Source organism: Doryrhamphus excisus, linkage group LG17, assembly GCF_037039965.1.
Source record: "Doryrhamphus excisus strain RoL-2023G ecotype Guam linkage group LG17, RoL_Dexc_Guam_v1.1, whole genome shotgun sequence".
Lineage (NCBI taxonomy): Eukaryota > Metazoa > Chordata > Actinopteri > Syngnathiformes > Syngnathidae > Doryrhamphus > Doryrhamphus excisus.
The window spans coordinates 3,324,875-3,343,314 of record NC_136373.1 but is presented as its reverse complement, the minus strand read 5'-3'; the positions used below and the strand labels follow the sequence as shown (position 1 = coordinate 3,343,314).

The following is an 18,440-nucleotide window of genomic DNA, read 5'->3' as shown; positions in this document are numbered from 1 at the left end:
ACCAAATTCAGTCTTCGTAACGAAATTGAGAGCTAGTTCTCCGCTTTTTGGTCTGTTATGTCTACGAATGACGAGCGGCCAAGGAGTCGTTGTGTTACTCTGCCTGATAAATAAAGTTTTTGGGCGTAGCTGCTATAATAACTACCATTGTAGCTTGGTCAGTTATATAAAATGTTTTTTTTTTGGTGTTAGATAGATCCCATGTCTATTGTCTTTTAATGCTTTTGTTTAGATTTCAGCTAGCGAATCTTTAGAATGTTTAGTTTGTGGTTCACAATAACTGACTGAATGCTAAGTTCACTGCTTAAAAAAAACAAAACAATATCATCAGGCATCTTTGGATGTTTTATAACTAAAATTAAAGATAAAGCATCGGAATTTCATTCTTTTCTGACATTCCAAATAGAATAATAAGCATTTTAGTTTGAGGAATTCATTTGTCTGTTTATTTCAACAACAAAAAATGGGCATTGCGGAAAGTAAAGACGCAAACAAGTGCATTCCTTCATTTATTTCAGAGGTACCCTTCAAAGCATCTAAATGAGTTTAACTGACGATCAGGAAACATGGAACCTTATAGAAGAAAAAAAGAAAAGAGCATAATGATTCCAGATATTTTAACACCAAATGAAGTCCAATGTCGTCTCGGAAAGAGTCAGCAAGGCAGTGGAAATGACATCATTGCGGAAAAAACCGGATCAGTGTTTGCAGTGCACGTCTTTGGCACAAACAAAGTAATTAGGATCCATGCACGCGTCGTCATTCCATTGATTTGCTGTAAGGAAGAAAAAAACAAGAAATGAATTCTCTTCAATTATCTGATTTGGTTTTCCAATCGGAAGACCAGACATCCCAAAGATATGCAGATAGAGGTAAAGAATAAATGTTCTTACTTCGGTTAATCTCGCAACAATCTTCATTCTGATTAAAGTCGTCTGGCTGGTTTGGGGCAAAGTCAGAGAATTTAAACTCGGTGCCATCAGTCCAGACCAACTTACCCTCCTGGAAGACAGATTCATGCATCACAACTAAAGTTCCCGACAGCCTTATACCAACTTCCTTAATGTTGAAAAACGTTGCTTCACCGCAATGGCGTCGTGGCATCCAATCCAGGTGCTGTTATCTTGTCTACCCGCCTGCGCTATAAGCGCATTGACCAGTGCGTTCTCTAGAGAATTACGAATTGAAACCAGATTCCCACCTTTAAGGATGCAGATATCCTGATGGGAGAACAAATGATCACATTGATTTTTAAGGATCCGTTGGATAATTGGTAGAAAATATATTTTCCCTGTCGACTGATTTAGTGTGAAATTCTTCTCTACCTCTGCATCTGCAAATTGCCTCCTCTGCTCTATGAAGATGAAACAGCGATCGTTCAACAGATACCAGCCTTTGGGACAGTAACGCTCTGCAACACAAAGGTTACATTCACAAAAAATCAACATATATCATATAAGTCCGGTGTCACATGATTGGTTTATGCCACCAACCTTTGCACTTGGAGTCCTTTTCTGACCACTGTGAATAATAATAAGTTGTTCAAATCAGAAATCCACATCAACGGAATCAAAATTTCACAGAATAATGAAGGATTTTTGACTTACAGCTCCAGTCACAAGTCCACCGATCCCACAAAGGAGAAGCAGCATGCGAAAAGCCAATGCCATCTGTGCAATGATAAACAAATACACAATGTTCATTTAAAAAAAAAATGTAAATATCAATGACAAAAAAAAAATCATAATCCGGTGTATTGTTGCTGTTCTCACTTTGACTGTTTTGTTGAAATCAATATAAAGTCTGTTTAAAAGCAGGATGTCAAGCCGTGTCGTGTTACCTTTGCTCTTTTGATGCTTGACGCTGAGAGGATGTGGCGAGGATCATGACAAGCCATCTTTTTATATGCTAGCTCTGGAATGTTGACTGTCACATGACACATCAGACAGGATCCCGCCTACCTGGTTCTCAAAGGTAAGTACAACATTAAACAGGTGGGGGATATGAAATCTACTAACTAGATGAGTTGATTTAGGATCAGTTTTAGTCAATGAGCTTCACTAATTGGTCCATGGGTTCTTTTTGGGGAACCACAGGAACCGTGTCAAATGACTTCATATCATCTGAGGATGTGCTACTAGATGTCACCTCAACAGTGTTTTAACTTCTGGTTCATAACACACAATGAGAAATGGTGCATTTTTTTGGTGGGCTTCCGGAGGACGAGGTCAAATGTGTTTTAAGTCCAACACATGACACGGCACATTGTGATTAGACGCTGTCGTTCGAGGGTAAGGGCGGTGCCTCACGCGGAAATGTTCTGTAGAAGAGTGCTTTAATTAGTTTTAATGGCTGCAGTGGAATCAAGAGAATGAAAAGTGTTGGCTCTTGACGCCTCACACCCTCTTCTTGTTCATTTTGTAGTCATAAGCTGGGTTCGCTTGCAAACTGCAAACATGTCTACCCTGTCATGAACATGTTCAAAGGAAATACTTGGTCATTACATCATGATTAGATAATCACTCATTTTAGGTATCAGGTATTTAGAACATAAGTATTTAGGTCCCTTTTCAAGTTATATGGGAAAAGTATTTGGTTAATAATGACATTTTTGAATCAGATCCAACTGCAAACATATCTGGGGAAACATCCCAAAAATACAAATCAGGCGTCATTTGTTTATAAAGGAATCACACAAAAGTCAAAATGATTGCAATAAGGTACACAACATTAGAGTGGTTAATGAGGAACAAACCTACCTATAACCATAACTACTGTTCATGAGTTCCTCAGTAACTACTCTAAATTGATGTGCCTTAGTTCCGCGGTAACGACTCTACTCGTTCATTCTTCATGAGTTCCTCGGTAACTACTCTAAATTGATGTGCCTTAGTTCCGCGGTAACGACTCTACTCGTTCATTCTTCACGAGTTCCCCAGTAAATACTCTACTCATTCATTCTTCATGAGTTCCTCGGTAACTACTCTAAATTGATGTGTCTTAGTTCCTCAGTAACTACTCTACTTGTTCATTCCTCATGAGTTCCCCAGTAACTACTCTACTCATTCATTCTTCATGAGTTCCTCAGGAACTACTCTACTCGTTCATTCTTCATGAGTTCCTCAGTAACTACTCTACTTGTTCATTCTTCATGAGTTCCCCAGTAACTACTCTACTCGTTCATTCTTCATGAGTTCCCCAGTAAATACTCTACTCATTCATTCTTCATGAGTTCCTCGGTAACTACTCTAAATTGATGTGTCTTAGTTCCTCAGTAACTACTCTACTCCTTCATTCTTCATGAGTTCCCCAGTAACTACTCTACTCATTCATTCTTCATGAGTTCCTCAGTAACTACTCTACTCATTCATTCTTTATGAGTTCCCCAGTAACTACTCTACTCGTTCATTCTTTATGCGTTCCCCAGTAACTACTCTACTCATTCATTCTTCATGAGTTCCCCAGTAACTACTCTAACTGAATGTGCCTTAATTCCTCAGTAACTACTGTACTCGTCAATTTGTCATGAGTTCCTCCTTAACTACTCTAAATGAATGTGCCTTGGTTCCTCAGTAACTACTCTACTCTAATTATTTATGAGTTCCTCAGTAACTACTCTAAATTAATGTATCTTCCTCAGTAACTACTCTACTCGTTCATTCTTCATGACTTCCTCAGTAACTACTCTACTCGTTCATTCTTCATGAGTTCCTCAGTAACTGCTCTACTCGTTCATTCTTCATGAGTTCCTCAGTAACTACTCTACTCATTCATTCTTCATGAGTTCCCCAGTAACTACTCTACTCATTCATTTTTCATGAGATCCTCAGTAACTACTTTACTCATTAATTATGCATGAGTTCCTCAGTAACTACTCTAACCGAATGTGCCTTAGTTCCTCAATAACTACTGTACTCATTAATTAATCACACAAAAGTGAAAATGATTGCAATAAGGTACACAACATCAGAGTGGTTAATGAGGTACAAACCTACCTAACCATAACTACTATTCATGAGTTCCTCAGTAACTACTCTAAATGAATGTGCCTTAGTTCTTCAGTAACTACTCATTAATTATGCATGAGTTCCTCAGTAACTACTGTACTCATTCATTATTTATGGATTCCTCAGTAACTACTCTAAATTAATGTACCTTAGTTCCCCAGTAACTATTCTACTCGTTAATTTGCCACGAGTTCTTCAGTAACTACTGTAAATTGATGGGCCTTAGTTCCTCAGTAACTACTCTACTCGTTAATTCGTCACAAGTTCCTCAGTAACCACTCTAAATTAATGTGCCTTAGTTTTCTCAGTAACTACTGTATTCGTTAATTCATCGCGAGTTCCTCAGTAACTACTCAAAATTTATGTGCCTTAGTTCATCAGTAACTACTCTAGTCATTAACTATTCATGAGTTCTTCGGTAACTACTTTAAATCGATGTGCCTTAGTTCCTCAGTAACTAGTCAAACTTGGTCATAGTCAGTACAACTGAGCGTCCTGAATGCATCCCTCCTGTCCAGAGGCTCTGAACATGGCATGGGTATGCAGGAGAAAACCCACCCAAGCACTAACTCCACACAGCCAAGATTCCACCCCAGAACCCCCTGGCTGAGGGGCAGACACGCTAACCACATTGCCAAATCCTACAACTTTATCAGCAGTGTCCAGGTGGACAAATGTCGATGGCGATCACGCATGATGGTGGAGGCTGGAGCTTCTCAGTGAAGGACATATTCATTTACATACCAACCTTCTCGACTTCCACGAGTGACATCAGCACCGTTTTATGATTCAGATGATTGTGTTGTCTACCTGCCGGACAGGAATGTTTCTCAGAAAGACGACCATGACTCAAAAGAGACACAGTGTAAAGCAACTAATTGGTTAATTACACAGTACAGGTGACATACCAAGCAATTGCACAGCATTGTCGTCAGTGATGTTCGTGGTGTGTTTTTGACTGGTTGCCAGCACCATTTATATGGGTGTGCCCTTAATCAGGCTGTTGAAACTCCACCCAAGTTAATTTACAGAAATATTCAGAGGTGTGTTTAGTTAAATCTGGCTGGGGTTGCTTGAAGGTAAAGTCCACGCCTTAGAAATGTAAAGAAACTCCACTCCTGATTAAAATGACATCTGTGGTGTGAGACACATGCTCAATGCCTTATGCACATTTACTTACAAGTCCCACCCCCACAAAGATGAGACAGAAAATGTAGTAGATCTTCCAGAATCTGCACCTATTCCAGCTGTATTTCCTTGTTTTTTTGTGCTTGCGGTAAAAACGGAAGAGCTAATTTAAAAGTGTTTAGGAGCTACTGGTAGCTTATGATCTACTGGCGCTGGAGAACCCCTGACACATGCTCAATGCCTTACGCACATTTACTTACAAGTCCCACCCCCACAAAGATGAGACAGAAAATGTAGTAGATCTTCCAGAATCTGCACCTATTCCAGCTGTATTTCCTTGTTTTTTTGTGCTTGCGGTAAAAACGGAAGAGCTAATTTAAAAGTGTTTAGGAGCTACTGGTAGCTTATGATCTACTGGCGCTGGAGAACCCCTGACCTCAAAGAGCAGGCCTCCTCGAGGAGGAGCACTCCTTGTCGCACACACTTTGTCAGACACACTACTGGTGCTGTAGAGCTCAGGAGAACCGGGACGTGTGGCTGCTGCCTCCGACCTCGCCGGCCCTTGAGGAGCACTCATTGTCGGACACACTGTGTCAGAGAAATCGCCGGTGCCATTGAGTATTGATCCTAGTACATAGTGTTGCCAATTGAGCAACTTTGTTGGCTACTTTTCCAAACTTTAATGTGAAAGTTTGATAGCATTGATAGCAACAGGATTTGATAGCATAACAGTAGTCTAGTTTTCCACTTTTCTGACCTATAAATGTTACAATGTTGTATTCTCGTGTTAAATGTTGCCAAAGTTTCAGATAATGAGGTTTACGTATTCTGGAATGAGTCCTGAAAGAAGTTTAGGATGCTCGAAATGCTCGGTTTCAGTGACCTTTTTCTAACACTGTGATGTCACGTTGAGCAGGATGTCCTTATATGGGCATGCTCCGGTACAAGCTGTACTAGCTCACTGCAGAGTGGGCGTGTCGTGGGTGAATACATTAAAATAAACCATTTTGGAAAGTGAAGGAAATACAGCTGGAATAGGTGCAAATTCCGGAAGATCTAGAAAGCTTTCTGTGTGAGTTACAGTGAAGAAAATAAGTATTTGAACACCCTGCTATTTTGCTATTTCTCCCACTTAGAAATCATGGAGGGGTCTGAAATTTTCATCGTAGGTGCATGTCCACTGTGAGAGAGATAAACTAAAAAGAAAAATCCAGAAATCACAATGCATGATTTTTTAACAATTTATTTGTGTGATACAGCTGCAAATAAGTATTTGAACACCTGAGAAAATGAATGTTAATATTTGGTACAGTAGCCTTTGTTTGCTATTACAGAGGTCAAACGTTTCCTGTAGTTTTTCACCAGGTTTGCACACACTGCAGGAGGGATCTTGGCCCACTCCTCCACACAGATCTTCTCTAGATCAGTCAGGTTTCTGGGCTGTCGCTGAGAAACACGGAGTTTGAGCTCCCTCCAAAGATTTTCGATTGGGTTCAGGTCTGGAGACTGGCTGGGCCATGCTAGAACCTTGATATGCTTCTTACGGAGCCACTCCTTGGTTTTCCTGGCTGTGTGCTTCGGGTCGTTGTCGTGTTGGAAGACCCAGCCACGACCCATCTTCAATGCTCTGACAGAGGGAAGGAGGTTGTTCCCCAAAATCTCACAATACACGGCCCCAGTCATCCTCTCTTTAATGCAGTGCACTCGTCCTGTCCCATGTGCAGAAAAACACCCCCAAAGCATGATGCTACCACCCCCATGCTTCACAGTAGGGATGGTGTTCTTCGGATTGTACTCTTCATTCTTCTTCCTCCAAACACGCTTATTGGAATTATGACCAAAAAGTTCTATTTTGGTCTCATCTGACCATAAAACTTTCTCCCATGACTCCTCTGTATCATCCAAATGGTCATATGCAAACTTAAGACGGGCCTTGACATGTGCTGGTTTAAGCAGGGGAACCTTTCGTGCCATGCATGATTTCACATCATGACGTCTTAGTGTATTACCTACAGTAACCTTGGAAACGGTGGTCCCAGCTCTTTTCAGGTCATTGACCAAGTCCTGTCGTGTAGTTCTGGGCTGATTCCTCACCTTTCTTAGAATCATTGAGACCCCACGAGGTGATATCTTGCATGGGGCTCCACTCCGATGGAGATTGACCGTCATGTTTAGCTTCTTCCATTTTCTAATGATAGCTCCAACAGTGGACCTTTTTTCACCAAGCTGCTTGGTAATTGCTCCTTAGCCCTTTCCAGCCTTGTGGAGGTGTACAATTTTGTCTCTGGTGTCTTTGGACAGCTCTTTGGTCTTCGCCATGTTACAAGTTAAAGTCTTACTGATTGTATGGGGTGGACAGGTGTCTTTATGCAGCTAACGACCTCAAACAGGTGCATCTGATTCAGGATGATACATGGAGTGCAGGTGGACTTCTAATGGGCAGACTAACAGGTCTTTCAGGGTCAGAATTCTAGATGATACACAGGTGTTCAAATACTTATTAGCAGCTGTATCACACAAATAAATTGTTAAAAAATCATGCATTGTGATTTCTGGATTTTTCTTTTTAGTTTATCTCTCTCACAGTGGACATGCACCTACGATGAAAATTTCAGACCCCTCCATGATTTCTAAGTGGGAGAAATAGCAAAATAGCAGGGTGTTCAAATACTTATTTTCTTCACTGTATTGTGTGTAGCTGCTCTATAGGAGGCCATAACTCAATACAAAGGTCCAAAAATGAGCATAATAGGTCCCCTTGGAGAGTAGCTGAACATTTTTAAGAGGGGTTGCATTCAAAGACACTAGGTAATTGAAGTTGAATTAAAGCAAACTGTACTTCCAACATCATCATCATGGCCAGAATGGAGAATACAGTACTAATTTGGAGGTGTTCATTCATTTTTTTTGCTATTATTCTCACTAGAGTTTCGGTGGTTTTCTGTAGAGCAGTTACACACAATAACCTGCATAGAAAGCTTTCTAGATCTTCCAGAATCTCCACCTATTCCAGCTGTATTTCCTTGGATTTCCAAAACAGTCTGTTTTGATTTATTCCGGGCATGACAACTCCACTGTGATTGGGCCCACTAAGCTTTTACAGCAGACACATGAAGTACTCAACTCGCTTCACACTGCATTACCCACAAAGCATTGCACTCACTAGTGTAAAAATACAGCATTTCTTAAAGAGAACTTGCTCATTTTTGCAGCTTTGTATTGAGTTGTGGACTCCTATAGAGCAGCTACACACAATAACCCGCACAGAAAACCTTTTAGATCTTCCAGAATCTGCACCTATTCCAGCTGTATTTCCTAGGATTTGTGCTTCCCGCCAAAACGGTCTGTTTTAATTTATTCCACCTATGGACCGCCTGCTGTGATTGGTCACAAGTGCTTCCTAACTACAGCAAAACTTTGATAAGTGATAATCTTTTTTAATTGAAGCTTTCTAGATCTTCAGGATTCTACACTTCTTTCTTCGGTGTTCCCATGGACTTCCTGCATCCGACCCGGTCTGTTTAATTTACTCCACCCACAGCCCTCCTCTAGGTACGCCTATTCCGCTGTGATTGGTCACACTCCCAAGCGATCCTGAGGCCTTCCCAGATACTTAGGTCCATGTTGGAAAAATTTAAATGATCTGAACTTTGAACTACTTCAAAATTGAAATGGTGAACTATGAACTTGAACTATTCACATTGATACCGTGTGAACCGTTTCGTGAGAACCATGAACTGGAACAACGTTGTGGTAAATATGACTTGGTTAGTTTCTTTCTGTTCTTTAATAAATCTCGATAACTTGATTTGTTATCTGTTTGTTTTGAAATCTTGTCACTAAAATACTGTCTGTGAATGCGGACGTCCCAGAAAGGTGAAATACAAGTAAGCACAAGGACACACACACACTGTTGCATAAGCAGATTCCTTCATTTATTAAAGAGATACACTGGAAGGTCCCATGTTTTTTGAACTGCAGCTAATGAAAAGAAGAGTGCCGACTTATAGGATAAGATATCAATAAAAAGTCACCAAGAGTTGAGGGTGGTCCAGATTGTAGAAAGGATGTTACTCCGGTACATGCAGCGGCGGTTATTTTGTTTACCAAAGATCGTATGAACAAACAAAACCAAGAGGGTCTTCGCATCCGTCATCATTCCATCTCTCCTCTGCAAGAAGGACAACAAAAAAAAAAGATCAGATAAAGAATAATGCGCCATACAACTCCACATACAACATATATTTAAGGTTTCATACCAACGATATGAATTTCTACACATTCTTCTCTGCCTTGAAAGTCATCCGGCTGGTCACTTCTGAAGAATGTGAAGTCAACCTTGCTACCGTCAGTCCAAACGAACTTTCCTTCCTGAAACACAAAGTCACATTGACCTAAACAACAAAATACACCCGGACGATTAATAGGCTACAATGTCCACCGTAAAACCGACTGTGATTTAACGTCCTCTTATTGTGTATGGAACAAAAAACTCAAAGCTATGACACTGTTGTTTCACCTCGATGCCATCATGGAGTCCAATCCAGGTGTTAGGGATGTTACCACCGTTAGCGTCTCTAACCAGTTGATAAGCCAAAGCATTTTCCAAATTGTTGCGAAGTGAAGCCAAATTTGCATTCTCTGTGTTGCAGGCATCCTATTCAGAGATGAAAATTGAAAGCGTTATTACAAATGTACCAAGGCCAAACAAATATGATCACTCAAAAAAAAACAATTTCTGGCATACCTCCGCGTCTGCAAACGACAGACGGTCTGCCTTGTAGATGAAGCATCGATCATCCAACCGAGTCCAGCCCATAGGACACGTGGGAGCTGCGGCGTAAATGTTGTTTGTCGGTTACAAAACATCAGGATCAAAAATAATCAGCTTTTGACACTGGAAATATAACCCGTACAAACCTGATACGTTAATTGAGAAGTCGGACAACTGCGAGGAAAGAGTGCATTCATATTAGACTGGAAAATGTTGCCCAGATTTTTATTTTTATTTTTTATACTTACAGTTCCAGTCAAGAGTCCACTGATGCCACACAGGAGGAAGAACACGCGAGCCGATGCCATCTGTGCAATGATAAATGAAAGACTTCCTTGCTTTGGTTTGGTACGTCGGCGACGTTAAAGTCGCAGGTTTAGACGTTTATTGACATGAAATTGAGTTGTTGTTACCTTTGCAGTCGCGATGCTTGATGCTGATGTGTCAAAGACAAGGAAGAGCCTTCCTTTTATACGCCAGCTCTGGAATGTCGACTATGTCACTCGTGTCACGTGACACATCAGACTAGTTCCCCCGTCAATGCGACAATAACATAAAGATGCTTAAAGGAACTTTTGTAAACTGGACATAAAATCAAAATAATATTATTTTCACAGTCATAAGCGAAATAGCCAACATTTTAAATCTTAGCTTGCCAAATGAACTCGGTCTTAAGTCAGGTGATCTCATAATGTTTTGGGTTCAAACAACTAGAACCGAGTCCTGATTGGTGGTCTTATATTGGGGGTTTGATAGTGGTCAACGTGAAGAGATGCTTTGATTGAAAAAGTCCCAAATAAAGAAGAGCTGCTCTCTCGGTTAACGACCTGAATGACTGCCTGGTCACACCCTGATGTCTTCCAAACCACCTGCTGTGGGTGTGCTCACCACGGCTCACTTTGCCAACATTTGCTTTGATTGCAAAGTGCGTCATTAGCAGGGGTTCGAGAACATAGACCGTTTGGTCGGGACCTCAAAGGTTGAACGGAATCCGACCAAAGTGATGATTTGAACAAATCCGGACCTCCTTGACCGTCAAGGGAACAACTGAGCGTCAAAGAAATGCAGCCCTGACTCAACTCAACTCAACGTCACACCTGAAAAACTAATTACTTTAATTTGGAGTGGAACTGATAATTGATGCCGCACCCTGTATGAATGGTCTCTAACAAACACTTCCTCCATCTGCAGTGACGCCAATCTTGTATGGCTGCTTGGTATGCCACTCGTCTCGTTTAATTAACCTTAACAACTTTTTCAAAATAAAACTACAAATGGTTTTGCATGTCACTTCGCTGATGAGGTGTGGTCCTCTTGTGTGGTGTTAGGAGTTGAGTAGGCTTGGGTCAAGTCTTATTGTCTTTGGTCACGATCTGTCATGGAACTAACGGCACTATTTTACGTAATGACTGTACCTGTACTTAGAGGTGTGGTACGGACCAGATGATGGGATCTGACTCTAAGACGTTTCCATTGCTATGGGCTGCATTTTTTTTTTTTTTTTGCTAAGATGCTGGCCAATTGATGCCCATCCCTGCACACTCACAATTTTGACCGTTTTGAGTGCAACACCCAGACACTGAATCGCAGAATAACTTTAGCGACTTAGTTGATGATGTAGCTAAAACCAGGCACGATAAACTGCTGTTCCTGTTTAGAACATCCGCCTCACAATCTGGAGAACATATCTTGCATGTTGGAAATGTCACCAATGTTGGAAATTAATATTATTAAAAATATTTAATGAAGGGCTGCACAGTGGGAGAGAGGTTAGCACGCAGGCAACACAGCTAGGAGACCCGTGTTCGATTCCACTCTCTGCCATCTCTGTGTGGAGTTTGCATGTTCGTGCGTGGGTTTTCTCCGGGTACTCCGGTTTCTTCCCACATTCCAAAAACATGCTAGGTTAATTGGCGACTCCATGAATGTGAGTGTGAATGGTTGTTTGTCTATATGTGCCCTGTGATTGGCTGGCCACCAGTCCAGGGTGTACCCCGCCTCTCGCCCAAAGACAGCTGGGATAGGCTCCAGCATACCCGTAACCCTTGTGAGGATAAGCGGTAGAAAATGAATGAATGTTTAATGGAGGGCTGCATGGCAAACGAGTGGTTAGCACGCAGGCCACACAGCTAGGAGACCCGCGTTCGATTCCACCCTCGGACATCTCTGTGTGTAGTTTGCATGTTTGTGCGTGGGTTTTCTCCGGGTACTCCGGTTTCCTCCCACATTCCAAAAACATGCTAGGTTAATTGGCGACTCCATGAATGTGAGTGTGAATGGTTGTTTGTCTATATGTGCCCTGTAATTGGCTGGCCAATAATCAATATTAATCGATACATCATGCGCATCCACTGGGATGCAATTGACGGGTGAAATCTAGATTCACCTCGATGCGTTTGTGGGTATCGGTAAAATCCGATGCAAGCGCCGTTTCATTAATGTTCAACCCCCCCATATGCTGTTCCCCAGGTGCATTGAATGCACCATCATTATTTCGCGTTTTGTATTAAACACGGACGGAAGCCGTGAGGCACATACAACTACTAGTAAAACAATATGGACGTTCGCACGCAAGCAGCAGCGAGGAAGTTTCTATGTTTAACACCCCCGCAACGTTTAAATGTTATGTTTGGAAACACTACGGATTCTCAAAGGCCGGCGGAAAGCAAAGAATGCAGCGTTATCCTCTTAAAAATGGGACACCACAACACGGAAGCAAATCAGGTCAGTGGATCTTCTGCTGCTTTCCAAATTGTCCAGGAGTTATTTGTCCGTCCCTGCAACAAGTGCCCCCCCCCCTCTTCTTCCTGATTTTGGAAACAATTTTAAAAGTGTATAAGTTGTTTTCAACTTTCTGCTCCTCGCTACTGTATTAGCTTAGCTGCTAGTGCATTCGTATTAGCAGTATGTTTAGCAGACAGGACTATAAACAAACATTAGTGTCATAAAGTGTCACTTTAACTTTGCTGTTGCTGGTACTGTATTTTTTCAGCAGTAATTGTTTCACTGAACCACTACTATTGTAATTGCCAATGTGAAATTGTATGTAAAGTTGTTTTTCAAAAGTTGTTGGAAGTACGGTATTGCTAGCAGTTGCATCGAGATGTGTATCGAATCGTCCTCAGTGCTGAGATTCACACCGCTATAGTCTAAAGGGCGTTGTGATGAACATTTTCTATTTGAATGACTTGAATAGACAATTCAACTAATGATTGTTGCATGTACTTTTATGTGTAGCATTTTGTCTGGCTAGCTGTCTGCCAAACCACAAGCACAATAGTGCTGTTGGCTGTGGTTCTTGAAGCAGGGGCGCCAACTAGTGGTGGAAGATAGCAACGCATTGAACAATGCATATCATTGGTCTATGTTCACATAACCGACTATAGAAGGGGTCCCACCTTGCTCATATCATTCATTCATCCAGTTTCTATACAGTTTATCCTTACTAGGGTCACGGGTATGCTGGAGCCTAACCCAGCTGTGTTGAGGCGAGAGGCAGGGTACAGCCAATCAAAGGGCACATATAGACAAACAACCATTCACACTCACATTCATACCTATGGACAATTTGGAGTCCCCAATTAACCTAGCATGTTTTTTAGCATGTGGGAGGAAACCGGAGTACCCGGAGAAAACCCACGCATGCACAGGGAGAACATGCAAACATCATCTGAACGAGTTCAAGTTCTTTATTTACATCCACCTTATGTAGAACAGGGTGTCCAAAGTGCGGACATGTCCCCCACTGAGCACGTTTGGGGTGCTGTGAATCGATATTATACGATATTAGTGGCAAATGGTGGTCACACCAAATAATTTTCAGACCTTTTATTATAGCCACCCTGAGGCACGCCTATGCAATAATCATGCTGTCTCATCAGCATCTTGAGGGGAAAGAATTATTAACGCTCACTAACACCAGACATCATTTGTCCATTTTTGACTGAGAGGGGTACATCGACACGTTTTATTGATGAACAGCACGACATCGACCACAACCATTACAGCCACTTCACAGTCCTCAAATCAACAGAAATAATAAATAATTCCCATTTTTCTCCATTTCCCTGACGTAAACATGTATTCCCTTCAATAAACAGATAAATACTACATTTATCCCCACCGCAACAAGCAGTAAACACAAACACAATCACCAATAAATAACATTTGTATATTATATGTATAGATCTTTGCTTTTTTTAAGCTGGACTCCCTTTTTACTGCTTTACTATCTTGTGTTTGAGACTCAATCAAATTCCTGAACATGAGCAGGCCACGCTGAGGAAAAATATGTCATTTAAGACAATCAGTGCAGTGATGATGATGATGATGATGATGATGGGGCAATACCAGTAATGGGTCTGTAGCACAAAGGGAATGTTATGGGGACTTGGGTGAGTGTGGTGGATAGGAAGACATGATTTACTCTGTCTGGGGGACAGAGATGGCCGGACCCTTGGGGTCGTCAAAGCGGTCCATGGTGTGCAGCTGCATGATCATGTGCAGGCCGTACGTGAGCACCATGACCATGAGGAGGGTGGTCATCAGGCCCATCCAGATGCCGGGAGAGAAGAAACCGGCGCAGTCGGAGGCATACGAGAACTCACTTCCGCTCACATTGAAGCCTTGGATCTGGCAAGAAATAGGATGGGAATATGGTAAATTACAGGCACATTAAATATGATTTAAGCATATATAGTTTCAGACATTGCTACATAATAAAAATCCTCCTGCCTGGAAGTCCTCAAAGGAGACCCTCCACTGATTGGCTGGGTCTTTGGACGAACGCGGGACGAGCAGCGGCCATCGGAAGCTGGTGACAGACTCGCAGCGGTACGAGTACTCGGCTGGGGCATATATGTTCCTGCTGCCGTTAAAGGTCGCCTTGATGCCATCATACTCCAACTCCACGGCGTCCAGCGTGAACCAGCGTCGGGCCGACACCTTGTAGTGGCGCTGGCTCAGAGCGAAACTGAAAATGGAGAGAGAAGAGTTGAGGGGGGGGGGAACTCGGTGGAGATCATACAGTCCAGAATTTGATCAAAGAAAAGACTCACAGGAGTTTGAAGTTGCGGTGGCCAAGAACGTTCTCATAGTTCAGGACGAGACTGCCAAGGATCCAAAAACAAGAAATAATATGAATAATAATAATAATACTACTACTCATAGCAAATAGCAAAATCAAACCCCTTTCACTGCCATGTTGTTAAAGTGGACTTGAAATAACATCAGTTTATATTGTGTTGTGTTGGTGAAGTTAGCAAATCAATATGAGCTTGTATTTTGGTACAAGAAGCTTAATTCCATTTTCTTCAAACAGGAAGTGAATGCATCTGGCTAAGAACCTCAGACTCCACTGCCTTACTCTTCGAAGAAAATGGCGAAAAAGTGTCGAGAAGCTACCGTGCTTTGGTTTTGTCACAACTTGATCCATGGAGCTTCGGGATGACGCCCTCCCCGAAGGTGGACGGGGTCAAGTCATGTGCCTCCCAGCGGCCGCTTCGCAGGATGCTGACTGACAGTCCTTTGGCCCACAGGAGGATGCAGGTGCTCTCGCCTTCCTACACACACAAACATGTAAACTATGTATTTATTATCATCAAGTGTTAAACAGCACTGTAAAGGATGTAACATTTTAGGTTGAGCATGTGACCTATGTCTATAAGCAAATACATACATCCCATACAGCGGTGACAGGAAGTAACAAAGCACCTTAAACTCCACTGGAGCGTAGATCCCAGTCCGCTGCTTCATTTTGCGTTGCCTCTCCCGCTCCCTCTCACGATCTCTGTATCCACCTCGGGCCTGCAGTAGAGAGCGTCCTCCCCCAAGGGTGGCCTCCATGGAGAGCGGTGGCGCCTCCTGCAGACGAAAATGCAGGCGTAGCATATTGGGGGTGTAGCATGATGACATAAGTTCCAACTCACATTGAAAGTAGACTTCAAACTGCGTACGAGTCTGGTGAAAGTCATTCATTAAAACCAGATTTATGATCAATAATGTCCACAATGATTGTATCATTACTTGGGTTTCATTTGTAAGTACTTTCGGCGTAGGCGCTTTCAAAATAAAAGTAACCAGGCACCCTAATCATCATCATCAATCAGTAAAAGTATCAACAGTTGCAGAAGGAAAGAAGGAAAGGTGAGCAAACAGCGCCATCAAGTGGCCAAATGGCGTATATCATGGCGTTGAAAGGCCAACACAGGCCTTCAAATAACACATTAATTTTGACTTTTCGGATTACTTTGGTGTCTTTACATTCTATTAGGAAGGTTTGTGAAATGTTACCCACACACACATGCAAGTGTGTCCCCCCTATGCTACCCCAAAGCTGTAAACTTGACGTGGACTCACCCTGGAGGGTCGCAGTGCAGTGTAGATGACCGTGTAAGGAACTGACTGGGTCTTCATGATGCTTAGAACCTGGCCGATCACCTCGTCTAAAAGCATGTGACAAGTGGAGAAAGTTAAAAGGCAAACATGTCTTCATTAGCGAGTTAAGAGTATTTTTTTTTTTTGCTTCATACTCACCGTTGCCACTGAGAACCTCTTTGGGAGACATCAGATCGGACCTAAGAATCAACCAGGTGACAACAAGGAAGTAATGTAAGGTTAGGTTCGGAGGGACACTCAGACCAGAGACAGGAAGTTGTACACAAACAAACCAGAATAAGATGGCTGTCAATGACATGGTGGGCTACTGACCCGATGTAGTAGGGCAGTCGGAAGACAAGCAGGGCCGACGAGGAGGCGTTGAGTCGAAGCTGACTCAGCGTCTCAGGGTCCATATACAGAGGTGAGGTTCCCAGGTGGTCTTGCAGATGACCAATCACAGCATTGGAGGCGGGCCAGGACACGGCAGGAAGCACCAGAGAGGATGACGACGACCTCAGAGCGCTCTAGAAAACAAAAATATGGGCAGATTTTTTACTGTTTCAACAGTCAGCATTGTCAAGGGGAAATGAAACAGGACAGAAAATGACAATTCAAGTGACAAACTTCCAAATTGGGAAAAATGCTGTCCAGCTTGTTTCCAAAAGCTCCTCCATAAAGGGTAAAATCCTCCACGCTCATCTGGAGAAAAAAAGCAGTCAAATATTTTCTGCAGCTTGAGCAAACTAATCCATGCTCTCTAATTTAACATGTACACATACTGTACCTTGTCCTGAAGAAACAGCACCACATTACGAGGGCCCGTGTTGAGGGTTTTGTCCAGGTAGGCACCCAGTTGCTGCTGCTCCACGATGTGACCGGCCGCAGGGGCGGACTGGCTCAGTTCGGGGGTCCTGGTCCAGATTCAGAACAGAGTCAGAGGAGCTACAAAGCTCTGTAAAGACTTTATTTGCTAATGTGGATTTGTGAAGTCAGTTACCATTTTTCAAATTATGCAATAATTATGCAAATGAAAACTTCATTTTTCACATATTAAATTGTAAGTTGATAAACGTAAATGTTCATTTGATTTACTTATTTTTTTAATTTTTTTAACAAAAACAAAATCTCTGGAATATTTCTGAGAGAAAAGAGTGATCCAGATGACAAATCCTGACAAATGTTCTTCAAATAATGCATTTATTAATGAATGAATGTTGGTGTTATGACAAATGTCTTGCATTCCTAAACAAACATTTATGGACTAAGCCCCACCCCCTTCCTTTTCTAATCCTCGTGACGTCACTGACGCAAGAACATCAGTGGATGCTACGTTGCTAGGTGTCAAGTGGCTAACAAGGCTCCAGCCTCTAGAAGAGGACTTATCGAGGAGTGTTTAATTAAATGAGCATTAAAACATGAATTATCAGTAAATTAATGTTACATATGATGCATCGTATTTAAAGTCAAATATGTTAAATAGATAAACGAGGCCGTTTGACGTCCTCGTCGACTGCGACGGCCATCGAGATAGCAAAAAAAAAAAAACCACAAATGAAGACGTATATGGACTTAAAAACTCACCATTCGTGCGTCCACAAAAGGAGCGGAACCTGCTCCTCGCAGTGGCCTAGCAGCCCGAGCAGGAGGAGGAGGAAGGCCGAAAAGATGCGGTGAAGCTGCAGCGTCCCTGTCGTCGCCATCTTCGGGATCCCAGCAGGTGATGTCGCGCACGTCGGATGGCGATGACGTCATACGTATCATACGGCTTGGACATAAGTATGTCCTGCTGACAAAGTGTACAAATAATACAAACTAGATGGTACAATAATGATTACAAAATGTAATTCGTCATTAAAGAACAACTATAATGTAATTATTCTATTAGCACTTTTAAAATAACAACGTATATAGTAGTATGGAAATATGTCTTCGGTGTATGAACTTTTCCCAGCTGTATTGAACGCATCATTACTCCCCAACGTTATGTCAGTCACTTTCTGTAGGGTGGGAGATACCTCATATTTTTATACTGTTATACTGATTTGTTGACACACAGGGCGAAGATTTATGGCAAATATATAAAATACACATAACCATACAGTAGACAACAATGTAACAAACAAAATAATACAATGATTCCCTTTTAATATATT

General features: G+C 42.0%; 2 protein-coding genes across 2 annotated transcripts; both read right to left on the bottom strand.

Moving 5' to 3' along the window:
* Positions 1–496: 496 nt before the first annotated feature.
* LOC131136417 (macrophage mannose receptor 1-like) lies at positions 497–10,384 on the bottom strand. The gene is made up of 14 exons (XM_058083176.2): positions 10,323–10,384; positions 10,158–10,217; positions 10,056–10,083; positions 9,883–9,968; positions 9,655–9,792; positions 9,395–9,506; positions 9,268–9,306; positions 1,841–1,926; positions 1,608–1,670; positions 1,494–1,521; positions 1,326–1,411; positions 1,086–1,220; positions 894–1,002; positions 497–775 (listed from the first exon to the last, which is right to left on the bottom strand). Exons 2-14 carry the CDS (start codon positions 10,215–10,217, stop codon positions 699–701), a joined length of 1,047 nt encoding a protein of 348 aa, XP_057939159.2. The 5' UTR covers positions 10,323–10,384; the 3' UTR covers positions 497–698.
* A 3,475-nt stretch (positions 10,385–13,859) lies between these two features.
* Positions 13,860–18,020, bottom strand: atp6ap1a (ATPase H+ transporting accessory protein 1a). Its single transcript, XM_058084221.2, has 11 exons — positions 17,869–18,020; positions 17,072–17,198; positions 16,912–16,986; positions 16,618–16,811; positions 16,444–16,484; positions 16,267–16,352; positions 15,622–15,771; positions 15,313–15,470; positions 14,967–15,017; positions 14,644–14,881; positions 13,860–14,541 (listed from the first exon to the last, which is right to left on the bottom strand). Exons 1-11 carry the CDS (start codon positions 17,985–17,987, stop codon positions 14,332–14,334), a joined length of 1,449 nt encoding a protein of 482 aa, XP_057940204.2. The 5' UTR covers positions 17,988–18,020; the 3' UTR covers positions 13,860–14,331.
* Positions 18,021–18,440: the final 420 nt, after the last annotated feature.